This window comes from Stomoxys calcitrans, chromosome 2 (genome assembly GCF_963082655.1).
Source record: "Stomoxys calcitrans chromosome 2, idStoCalc2.1, whole genome shotgun sequence".
Classification (NCBI taxonomy): domain Eukaryota; kingdom Metazoa; phylum Arthropoda; class Insecta; order Diptera; family Muscidae; genus Stomoxys; species Stomoxys calcitrans.
This window is the reverse complement of record NC_081553.1, coordinates 120,029,684-120,042,745: the sequence shown is the minus strand read 5'-3', so window position 1 is coordinate 120,042,745 and position 13,062 is coordinate 120,029,684. Positions and strand designations below refer to the sequence as shown.

Below are 13,062 nucleotides of genomic sequence, written 5' to 3'. Positions count from 1 at the left end.
CTTCAACGTCTTATCATCTTCCCCGCATACCTTACATATGTTATCACTTGCCGAACAGATTTTACATAAGTGAGATCGTAGTCCTATGTGTCCCGTTATGATACCAATACTGACCACCTTCTTGCTTCCATTTCAGTAACAGCCTCGTCTTCTCACGATCTGGATCCCCCCATAGGATTTTCGCCATCCTACCGACCGTTTCGCTGTTCCACAATGTTGCATGCGCATTCGTCGCTCACTCCCTTAACTCGGATTGCGTCAACCCTAAGGGATTCGGATTAGCCAATTTTATTGACGGCAGTCCTCTGGCATTCACCGCCAAATCGTCTGGCCTTTCATTTCCCCTTACTCCGTTATGGCCCACCACCCAAACGATGGGAATTTTGCCATCCTCAGAAAAGGCTTTAATCTTCTTCCACTGCAAGACTGTTCGTGACCTTACTGTCCTGGTTATTATTACCCTTATGACAATTTTAATGTTCGCAAAGATGTTCACACTCGACGTCCTCGCTTTAACACCTCACCACTTCACGCATTACCTGATCCGCCTGCAGGCCTGGTCAGGCAGTCTTAAACAGATATCAGTCCCTGGGTTCTCAATGTATGCCCCCAGGCCCATTCTTTCCCCTAGATTTGATACATTCGTGTAACATGATCTTCCAGATGGCAATACTAGGTTTCCGTCAATCCAAGGCTGTGCCGCACTCGACTTCAAGGTTCATCTCAGGTATCCGATCAACAACCTCTTCCATTCCTTCCAGGTTTCCTATTGTCGCGACGATTATACCGCAATGGTGTGAGCTGCTCCCATCCTCAATCCATTCTCCCATCGCCTTAAGTCTCATAGCCGCAGTGGCTGCCTCACACTTGTATGTCAATGGGTGGAATATCTAAAATAGTATCCAGTGTCATAGTGCCTAACCTGTTGTATGGTCCTTTTATTGCACTTTTTCTCCATAGCAGTCCACCTAACTACTGATGCGTAAGTGAGTATTGTTCTAATCACGCTCCTATAGAGCCAGTGGACTACCCTCTGATTCAAGTCCCATTTAGAGCCTACGGCCCGTCTACATAGTGCTCAATATCTGTGAGCCTTCTCAATACGCTCCTGAATGTGACACTTCCAATTCAGTTTCATGTCCAAAATCAAACCTAAGTATTTGACCTTGAAATCGAAATCGTCTTATTGAGGAAACGTGGTGCGTTAAATTAGCCCACCTTTGTCTTCCTCGTGAAGAGGTATATTTTAGTCTTCTCTGGGTTAACATTGAGACCTCTGAGTGTAGCCCAGTCATATGCCATATGCAAGACCCTTTCGGCCCTTCTGCATAGCTCGTTCGGATCCTTACCCCTTAGAAGTATTATAACATCGTCTGAGTAGCAGACGGGTTCAAATCCCTCTTCAGGCAGCATCCGTAATAGGTCATTTATGGCGGTCACCCATAGGATTGGCGATAAAATGCCCCCCTGTGGAATGTCTTGTGCCACTTTCTCCCTTATATTTATGCCATGAGACACACAATTTATCCACCAGTTTCTTAGCATATGGTTTATACAGTCTCTAAGCACCGGGTCCACCAGGTACTGGTCTAAGGATTGGATCAGTGTGTCGGTCCGCACATTGTTAAAAACCCCCTCGATGTCAATGCATATCGCCAGGGTGTACGTTTTGGCATCGAAGGATTCTCCATCGACCTTGCAAAATTGCAAATTTTGCCCATGAACATTTAATTAAGGAACAGGGGCAAACTTCTCACATATCAATGAGTGCAGTAAAGTTTAAGCTCAATGCTAGCTAGATGCCTCCTTTTTATAGCCGAGTCCGAACGGCGTGCCGCAGTGCGACACCTGTATGGAGAGAAGTTTTACATGGCAAAGTACCTTACAAATGTTGCCACCATTAGGAGGGGAAAACCACAGCTGAGATTTTTTCTGATGGTCTAGCCAGTATTCGAATAAAGGCGTTCAGAGTCATAGGCGGACATGCAAACCTCTGAGCTACGGTGGCCTCATTGTAGAATTTTAAGACAAGCTAACGATGCTCGTATGTCTGTCCATCCATTCGTGTGGACGTTTGTCATAATATTTTGCTGGAATTTTGCACCGATTCGTATTTTTCTCAGATTAAATTCTTGAACGGGTTTAATTCGGCTATATTTTGATGTAGCTACAATATTGATCGATCTGCCCATCTAAAGTCCACAACACCTGCATTTCTAGTCCGATGTCGCTGAAATGTAGAACATTGAGTTGCACTAAGCCCTCAATAACCGACCGAAATATGGTCCATATCGGTCCATATTTTGATATAGCGGGCACAAAAACCGATCTGCAGCTTTATGTTTCCAAGTCCATAGTACCCGCGTTTATTGCCCGATTTCGCTGAAATTTGGAAAAATGACTTACAATAGGCCGAAATATGGTCCAAATCAGACTAAGTTTATATATAACTGCTATATAGACCGAGGTCTTAGGCCCATACAAATCGTATTTATTGTTCAATTTCGATGTAACTTTGAAGAGTGAGTTGCACAAGGTCTCAAATAAGATCAAATATAGATTTAGCTTCTAAACACACATAGAAAAAAGTTTACTTAAAATAGCAAACGCTCTCTGTTAAACATTAGTAGTTACGTTTGATGCTATTATAGCAGTAGTTCTGCTATTACGGTAGTAGTTCTGCAATTTCAGAGCAGCAGGCTGACTATTGGAAGATCTGCTGTTTGCTGAAAATGGCTGTTGCTTAATTATGAAGGGGATGTTAGAAGAAAAAGCAAAACACAAATATAAATGTGTGTCTCGGTGGATGTTTATAATCACCACTGAATGGCTCACAATTCAGTGTCAAAGACAGTAGAGAAGTTTTCTTACGCCGGCTTAAAAAATTTGGATTATTCTGCCTTATATGAATGGATTCACGAAGTCTATTAGAATGGGATATATGATCTTACATCTGTCGATCAGAATTTAAGATGTAACAGACCTTATTCGGACTAAGATGAAGGAATCGGATACTAAGCCTTGGTTTAGTTCCACTATTAGGCATTTTATTCGTAACAGGGACCTAGCCTACTCCAGGTGGAAACGTTTTAAAACGCCTAAACTTCATGAGGAATTCCGCATGGCAAGAAATAAAGTTAATGCACTCATCATTGATGCAAAATTACGATATTATTCATCCAAATATTATTCGGCGTTAGACACGATATCGGAATTGGAAAATCCAAGGCAATTTCTAATTACCATGGTGATATAAAAGAATTGAATGAAACTTTTGTTAATATTCCGACCTTAGAAGTAGACTCGACTTCTTATCAAGACACTAATAGGCTTCCGGAAAGCACAAATGTAGATTGCAGTTTTGAGTGTAGATGTGTACCGCACGCCGAAGTTTTACATAGTTTTACATATTGGTCTTGATAACATTGACCCAAGATTCATTAGAATATTAGTTCCATACCTTCTACCTTATTTTACTCATTTCTTTAATTCAATTCTAATCTCCAGTGCATATCCGACCATTTGGAAAAGAACAAAGATAATACCAATTCCTAAATCGAATAGTGTTTCCGTCCGATTTCTATAATATGTTATCTCTCGAAATTATGTTGGGGTTTTGTTCTACTGACCTAATACTTTTATCCCCATCTGGAATTCCCCATGCCCCAGATTTGTTGTATTATAGTGTATTTAACAATACTATTTGCAAAACCATCATATTTAGTGATGAATGAAAATTTGTATGAATGTGCTGGAGGCCACCGTAGCGCAGTGGTTAGCATGTGCGCCTATGATGCCGAACGCCTGGGTTCGAATCCTGGCGAGACCATCAGAAAAATTTTTCAGCGGTGGTTTTCCCCTCCTAATGCTGGCAACATTTGTGAGGTACTATGCCATGTAAAACTTCACTTTAAAGAGGTGTCGCACTGCGGCACTCCGTTCGGACTCGGCTATATAAAGGAGGCCCCCTATCATTGAGCTTAAACTTGAATCGGACTGCTCTCATTGATATGTGAGAAGTTTGTTTCCTTAGTGGAATGTTCATGGGCAAAATTTACAATAAAGGTGCTGCATAAAATTCACAAGGATTCCAGTGCATTCAGTTACTAACATTTTTAAGTAATCCCAGGGGAAAGAGTTTCTCTCTGCATGGATGTAATAAATCCGCCCGAGGTGCCCAACTTTGGTCTGCTAATCAACCGGTAACATAACATTCCATATAATTTATCAAGATATATAAAGAGAACACGTAACAGCATCATAAACGTACGAATTTCTTCCATTCTTTTAATATCCTCAAAAAAATCCGTGTTGGAAGAAGGTTACAAAAAGAGACGCATCAAATGTTGAAGTAAAAACACAGTATAATCTTTACTGAAATTAAAAGAAATACTCACTCTGGACAAAAAAAGGGCTACAACAGCAGCATTCCAACTTGAGTTTCCAAAGAAATTACAAACAAAAAGAATATCAACGGCCAGGAGTCTAAAGCAGAGTTCATATGTCTACCTACTTAAGACCGGTTATTTTGCAATATGGCCAACCTTTGCTCGCGTGCGTATACACATACATACGCACCACTCCTTGTTGTGGCAGCGCAGATACTTTGCTCAGTTGCCTGCCTCAACCTGAGGTTGGACACAGTTTTGACTATGTGTATGTTGTTGCTTTTTATGGCTGTTCATAAAGCCATTAGCTCATTGACCGCAGACATTATTCTTTTTTATTATAGCCATGGCCTGGCGACAGTAACAACAAGATGAGGGTGAAATTCATCTTCTGTGATGGTAATGTTGTCACTGTAGTTAACGCTGCTCTTTGAGATCGTCATCATATTGGTTCTAGGAACAGATCATACAAATTTTTCTAATTCTAAGCTTATGTGCGTATGAGAGCTTTTTATATCCTCCACCATAGGATGGGGTATACTAATTTCGTCATTCTGTTTGTAACACCTTGAAATATGCGTCTAAGATCCCATTATGTATATATATATTCTTGATCGTCATGACGTTTTAAATCGATCAAGCCATGTGCGTCGGTCTGTCCGTTCGTCCGTCTGTCTGTCGAAAGCACGCTAACGTTCGAAGGAGTAAAGCTATGCGCTTGAAGTTTTGCACAAATACTTTTTATTAGTGTAGGTCGGTTGGGATTATAAATGGGCCAAATCGGTCCGCGTTTTGATATCGCTCCCATATAAACCGATCTTGGGTCTTGACTTCTTGAGCCTCCAGAGGGCGCAATTCTTATCCGATTTGACTGAAATTTTGCACGTGGTATCACTTCCAACAACTGTGCTAAATATGGTTCAAATTGGTTCATAACCTGATATAGCTTTCATATAAACCGATCTGTGGTCTTGACTTCTTCAGCTTTTAGAGGGCGCAATACTTATCAGATTTGGCTGTAATTTTGCATGAGATGTTTTGTTATGACTTTCAACAACTGTGCTTAGTATGGCGCAAATCGGCGAATAACCTGGTATAGCTGCCATCCATATAAACCGATCTTGGGTCGTGACTTCTTGAGCTTCTAGAAGGCGCAATTCTCGTCCGATTTGAGAGAAATTTTGCACGCTGTGTTTTGGTATTACTGTGCCAACAACTGTTCTAAGCATAGTCTAAATCGGTTCATAACATTATATATCTGCCATGTAATCCAATCTTGGGTCATGACTTCTTGAGCCGCTGGAGGGCGCAATTCTCATCCGATTTGGCTGAAATTTTGCATGTGGTGTTTTGTTATGATTCCCAACAACTGCGTTTAGTATGGCGCAAATTGGAACATAACCTGATATATCTGCCATATAAACCGATCTGGGATACTGATTTTTTGAACCTCTAGAGGGCGCTATTCTCATCAGATTTCGCACAAATTTTGTAAAACGGCTTGTTTTATGATCTCCAACATACGCGTCTAATATGGTCTGAATCGATCCATAGCTTGATACAGCTCCCATATAAACCTATCTCTCGATTTTCCTTCTTGAGCCCCTACAAGGTGCAATTTTTATCCTAATGGACTGAAATATTACACAAAGACTTTTACAATGTTCAGCATTCATTTTTGGTCCGAATCGGACTATATCTTGATATAGCTCCATTATTCTTTGTTTGGCTAAAAAGAGATACCGCTCAAAGAACTCGACAAATGCGATCCATGGTGAAGGGTATATAAGATTCGGCCCGGCCGAACTCAGCACGCTCTTACTTGTTTAATTCTATTAGCACTTTGTTTGAATTTTCATTCCAATAAATGTCCACTTGAAGTCATTCAAATCGTTTATATAGCAAGTTATACCTAAATGGATAGAACTCAACACAAAATATCTCATTCATATTATCACATACAGAAATGAATGAGAACTTATTGATTTGATGTTTATTCTCACTTAATAACTTGTGTTGCCTAGATAAGAAACTACTGCATTTTGATTTTAAATAAAATTAATTAAGTAAATTTATTTAGACCAGCCTAAACATTTGTCTTTATTTATGAACCTTTTTATATATATATCAAATAAAATATTATAAAAATATCTTAAAACCTCTTTCAGATAATCGATTGCTTACTCTTATTAATGTGTAAACAGGAAACTATTTTCGTATCTTATCTTACCGAATGTGGTTATCATTACCTGTAAAATGCAGTTCAATGCACTATTCAATAAAGATAATGAATTTATTAATAATAAAACCAACATTTTAATAACATATTTGAAATACTGTAAACTATGAATAAACAATCTACACTAAAATTACAAAGATATATAAAAATTTATTTTACTAACCACTAGGGCTGTGGGTGCCAATGGATATATGACGCTATAGTCTTCATTAGTTCAACAAAAATGAAAAAAAAAAAACAAGCAAAAGCGAGCTAAGTTCGGCCGGGCCGAATCTAATATACCCTCCACCATGGATCGCATTTGTCGATTACAACAAAATATTGGTCTTTGTAGTAGCTATATCTAAAAATAAACCGATCTGAACCATAAACGACACGGGTTACGAAAAGACTAATATAAGTCACTATGTCATATTTCAGTGAAATCGGATTATAAATGCGCCTTTTATGGGGCCATGATATTAAATTGAGATATCGGTCTATATGGCAGCTATATCGAAATCTGGACCGATTTGGGCCAAGTTGCAGAAAAATGTCGAAGAGAACGCACTGTTCCGAATTTCGTTGAAATCGGATAATAAATGCGCCTTTTAAGGACCCAAAACCTTAAATCGAGAGATCGGTCTATATGGCAGCTATATTCAAATCTGGACCGATCTGGCCCAAATTGAAAAGGACGTCGAGGAGCCTAACACAACTCACTGTCTCAAATTTCGGCGACATCGGACAATAAATGCGCCTTTTATGGCCCCAAACCCCAAAATCGAGAAATCGGTCTATATGACAGCTATATCCAAATCTGATGCGATCTGTGCCAAAAGATGTCAAAGGGCCTAAAACAACTCACCTCCTAAATTTCAGCAAAATGGGATAAAAAATTTGGCTTTTAGGGGCCTAAGACCCTAAATCGGAGGATCGGTTTATATGACAGCTATATCGAAATCTGGACCAATCTGGGCCAAATCGACGAAGGATATCGAAGCGCCCAACACAACTCACTGTCTTGAATTTCAACAAATCCGTATAATAAATGTGGCTTTTATGGGCCTAAGACCCTAAATCGGCCTATCGGTCTATGTGGGGGCTATATCAAGATATAGTCCGATAAAACCAATCTTCGAACTTAACCTGGTTATGAACAAAAAAAGAATCTGTGCAAAATTTCAGCTCAATATCTCTATTTGTAAAGACTGTAGCGTGATTGCAACAGACAGACGGACGGACATGTCTAGATCGTCTTAGATTTTTTCGCTGATCAAGAATATATATTCTTTATAGGGTCAGAAATGGGTATTTCGATGTGTTTCAAACGGAATGACAAAAAATCCTTCGGTGGTGGGTATAAAAAGATAAAAGAAAAGATTTGCTCTAATAGCAGAGCGATATCGCGATATGGTCCAGTTCGGACAACAATTAAATTATATGTTGGAGACCTGTGTAAAATGTCAGCCAATTCAAATAAGAATTGCGCCCTTTATGTGCTCAGGAAGTAAAATGGAGAGATCGATTTATATGAGAGCTGTATCAGGCTATAGACTGATTCAGACCATAATAAACACGAATGCTGATGGTCATGAGAGGATCCGTCGTACAAAATGTCAGGCAAATGGGATAATAATTGCGACCTCTAGAGGCTCAAGAAGTCAAGATCCCAGATCGGTTGATATGGCAGCTACATCAGGTTATTGACCGATTTGAACCTTATTTGGCAAAGTTGTTGAATAAAAGAGAAAAAAATACGTCATGCTAAATTTCAGCCAAATCGGATAAGAATTTCGCCCTCTAGAAGCTCAAGAAGTCAAGTCCTCATATCGGTTTATATGACAACTATATCAGGTTATTGAATAATTTGAACCATACTCGTCACAGTTGTTAGATATCATAACAAAATATTTCGTGCAAAATTTCATTCAAATCTGATAAGAATTGCGCACTCTAGAGGCTCAAGAAGTCAAGACTCAAGATCGGTTTATATGGCAGCTATATCAGGTTATTTACCGATTTGAACCATACTTAGCGTAGTTGTTGGAAGTCATAGCGAAACACGTCGTGCAAAATTTTATTCCAATCGGGTAAGTAGTGCGCCCTCTAGAAGCTCAAGAAGTCAAGACGCCAGATCGGTTCATATGGCAGCTATATCAGGTTATTGACCGATTTGAACCATACTTGATACAGTTGTTGAATATCATAACAAAATACGTCGTGCAAAATTTCATTCCAATATGATAAGAGTTGCGCCTTCTTGAGGCTCAAGAATTCAAGACCCAAGATCGGTTCATATGGCAGCTATATCAAAACATAGACCGAATTGGCATTTGTGCAAAATTTCAAGCGACTAGCTTTACTCCTTCGAAAGTTTGCGTGCTTTCGACAGATAGACGGTCGGACATGGCTACGCCGACTTAAAATGTCACGACGATCAAGAATATATGTACTTTATGGGGTCTCAGACAAATATTTCGAGGAGTTACAAACAGAATGACTAAATAAGTATACCCCCATCCTATGGCGAAGGGTATTAAAAAAACTAGCGCCACTAAGATTAGCGAAGGACCAGCATTTTGGCGCAATTTTCATTCCACTTTGTTTTGGCATCTACAAAATTCACAACATAGGAAGTACACACTGCATCATACAACCAAAGAGAGACGCATTTGATTACCCCGTCATTTCATGTGCCCCCTCTTGTTTTGTTCTTCCTTGTCCACACAATTTTATATCTGAATTGCACATTATTTAAAAGCACATAAATTTTCTATAATATTATCGCCAATGAAACCATAAAGAAATAATAAAAACCGCGATAAATTGTGGGTAAACAAAAAACAAATGGCTAGGAAAACAACGACTAGAATTGTCCATATACCCATATATTGGCAGCATATTACTATATCAAGTATAAGACCATAAGACCAGTCACTTGGAAAGGAATACAGGGAATGAAACAAACAAACAAATTACAATGATATTGGAGACAAAGCCAAGATCAAGAATGTACTGCACTCAGTTCTTTTGTGCCCAAAGCTTTTGGTCATGGAACATTGCCAAAGTAGGGCATTCCTATTTAAAATTTTGGATAATTGAGTGTCTACAGATACTGTGTTTTTGCTTTTGTTTCAATATTTTTGTCAAAAGTGATCAACATGGCCACAAAAGATTTTTCATTCATTGTCTGGTTAAATACCACACTGTCTTCATATCAAATATACTAGGCTCAAACACAAATACATATTATGCAACACATCATGTCTGGAATTCCTAATGTAAAATTTTCTTTTTAGAGGCTACTTTGTAGTTTTTATGGCGCACAACAAGCCGATTACCGGCTTAGTTGTATGTCCATAGTGGCATGGGGCAGATTAAAATCTGAACCCTCTTTTCAACCTAACCTAACCATGCAACACATCAAAATATCAATTTCCGACCCTACAAAGTATATATATTTCTGATCGTCGTGAAATTCTAAGACGATTTAACGATGTCCGTGTGTCTGTCGGTCTGTCCGTTCGAATGTTGTAAAGGGTAGTTCTTCATCTATTCCAACTCTTGTTAAGGATGATCAAACGTTCAATGACCCGGTTGATAAGGCTAACCTGTTGGCTGGTATATTTCCCTGCCGGATGGCAATTTACCTCTCCCCTCATTCGAAAATGTATCTGGCGTCATGCCCCAAATATTTTTTCGAACTCGTGGAGTTAAAGGGTTCTTGATAATCTAGACTAAAATAATTCCCATGGCCCGGATGGCATATCAACACTTGTCTTTCGCAAGTGTTCTTCGACGCTCGCTCGTCCATTACACAACCTTTTCAACCTTGCCTACCGGCCGGGAGTCTTCCCGGCGAGTTGGAAGGTGGCGAACGTTCAGCTAATACCCAAGAAGGGTGAGGCAAACAACGCTGCGAATTATCGGCCAATTGCCATATGCTCCGCGCTCTCTCCAAGGTCATGGAGAGCATGGTTAAACACCATATTGTGAGGTATTTAGAGTTTAATGGCCTTCTTAGCGACCAACAGTATGGGTTCCGCAGAAATCGCTCTACAGGCCACCTCATGGCACTTCTGTCGGAACGTTGAAGTCGCTCAATCCACTAGTTTGGTGAGAGTAAGGTTGTGGCTCTGGATATCTCCAAGGTATTTGATAGGGTCTGGCATGGTGCACTACTATCAAAGCTTGTCGCATTTGGTGTCGATAATGGCTTTATTCGATTTATTTCGAGCTTTCTCAAAGATCGCATTATTCGAGTCGTTATAGATGGGTTCTCATCCCATGAGCATAAATTGACCGCAGGTGTACCCCAGCGCTCTATTTTTTCTCCTTCCCTTTTTCTTATTTTCATCAACGATCTGTTAGGTCAGTCATCGAATCCGATCTACTTATTTGCGGATGACAGTAATCTCTGTCATTCGTACTCATTCGACCATAGGCCGATTCTTCGAGAGATGGAGGACAAGAGGCGGGTTATGGACGATACACTCCGCCAGGATTTGCTGGCCATTTCTGAGTGGGGTCGAATGAATCGAGTTGATTTTAATGCACAGAAGACTCAGTGCTGCTTGTTGTCACACAAACGACTCGCTGACCGATTACGATCATCTTTGTCTATCAACGGTGTGAATGTTGAGCAATCAGAAGCTCTTGATGTTCAGGGCATGAAAATACAAAGTGATAAGGTGTTTAGGCTTCCTTAAACGGTGTAAGAATTACTTCACTCCGTCTGGTCTTCTTAACATTTACACCGCTTTCATAATGCCGAAAATAGAGTACAACTCACATGTATGGGCTGGAGCTTCAAAATCATCCCTTTAGCTACTGGACCGTGTTTAGAGGAGAGCGATGGCGTTGATTGGGGACAGTGGGGTATTCAACTCTATTGCCTCCCTTCATCATCGTCGCAATGTGGGTTGTTTGGCGCTGTTCTATCGGTACTTTTATGGTGTATGTTCGTCTCATATTCGTCTTCTTATTCTTGATGTAAGGATGGGATACTTGACATTCCAGGAACTCACATCCATTTGTAATTTATTGACCAGCGGACCGCACAACGCATTAAACAGAATTCTTATTTCGCCCGAACCGTTCGTATGTGGAATCGACTTCCGTCTAATGTTTTTCCCACCCACTTTGACATCCAAAGATTTAAGACAAATGTCAATAGCCACTACATCCAGTTCCAAAAACACGGTAAAAGAAGCCGCTGAAGTAAAGAACATTAAATCAAAAGCTATTTCTATCGTGAATTATGGTTTAGAACTAGACTATAAATCGACGCATTATTTACAGAAGAAGAGGTGAAAACCGCCATAAATGACAGCACAGACATGCCTCCGGGCGATATGAGCATACGTCTCACAGCGTCGAAGACAAGGGAACAAAGGAGGGTTTTCGCTCCCGATCGACGGGGTAAACGCAATACTATAGTCAGAGAAACTAAGGATTGGAAGGAAGGTGCTTCTGAAGTGGACACATTCAATGGTAGTGTAAAGGGCCGAACAGAAATCAAACAGGCTATGCATCAAGTGCGGCGTGAAACGACACATGCTAAAAGAATGCAGAAAAAAACCGAAAAATATTATCTACTCTAAGGAGGGAAAAAACAAGGTGAATCACCCACCTGGCTCAAGAAGCCATACATAGACGCCCTACAAAGGAAGTTTAAAATGCCAAGGTACCTTTTAAGAATTATCAAAAGCTACCTTAGAGATAGAGCTTTGGTCTACGACACGAGTTCTGGAACGAAGAGATTTCAGATAACGTCAGGAGCACCTCATGGGTCCATCCTGGTCCCGTACCTAAGCAACATCAACTAAAATAACATCTTAAGGATGGAATTGCCTGACGAGTCCTTCCTCATAGGCTACGACTACGCAGACGGCGATGCGGCAGTCATACCGGCAAGATATACGGAAGAGGCACAGGTCGTGATCCGCTAGAGGAACTGCCTACGTGAACTCGGACTAGAGTTGGCCACACTCACCAATAAATTAATTAGATTAGACGGAGAATCCCCTGGAAACAGACATGCGAGTCGACAGCAAAGTCATTACGACAAGTAAGGTGGGAAATTACCTTGGCTGGATTCCAGACTGACGTTCGGTCCGCAGATAAAATTCTCTGCTCAAAAAGCGATCGGACTCACGGCCCAACTGAGCAGACTTATGGCGAGCATAGGAGGCCCACTACCCCAAAAAGAGAAAACTTTTAATGGAAGCTTGTAACAGCATCCTCTTATACGGGTGCAAAATCTGGGCAGATAGCCTCCATGTCAGGCACAGGGCACAACAGCTGATTAGTGTTCAGCGAACCACCGCACTAAGAGTGGTATCGGCGTATCAGACCATTTCGGCTGCTGCGGTGGAAATAATAGCAGGCAAGGCACCATACCTCGTCGCACTTTTCAAGGCGAGAGTAAACAACAGTGGACCTACACAAGAC

At 40.5% G+C, this 13,062-nt stretch overlaps 1 protein-coding gene across 1 annotated transcript in view; it reads left to right on the top strand.

Annotated features, from left to right (window-relative positions):
* The window catches only part of LOC131994740 (uncharacterized), a 95,425-nt gene extending 83,213 nt beyond the window's left edge, over nucleotides 1–12,212 (top strand). Inside the window, exon 4 of the mRNA XM_059361606.1 lies at nucleotides 11,911–12,212. Coding sequence (XP_059217589.1) covers nucleotides 11,911–12,212 — 302 coding nt within the window. The remainder of the gene's footprint in view (nucleotides 1–11,910) is intronic.
* The last annotated feature ends 850 nt before the right edge of the window (nucleotides 12,213–13,062 follow it).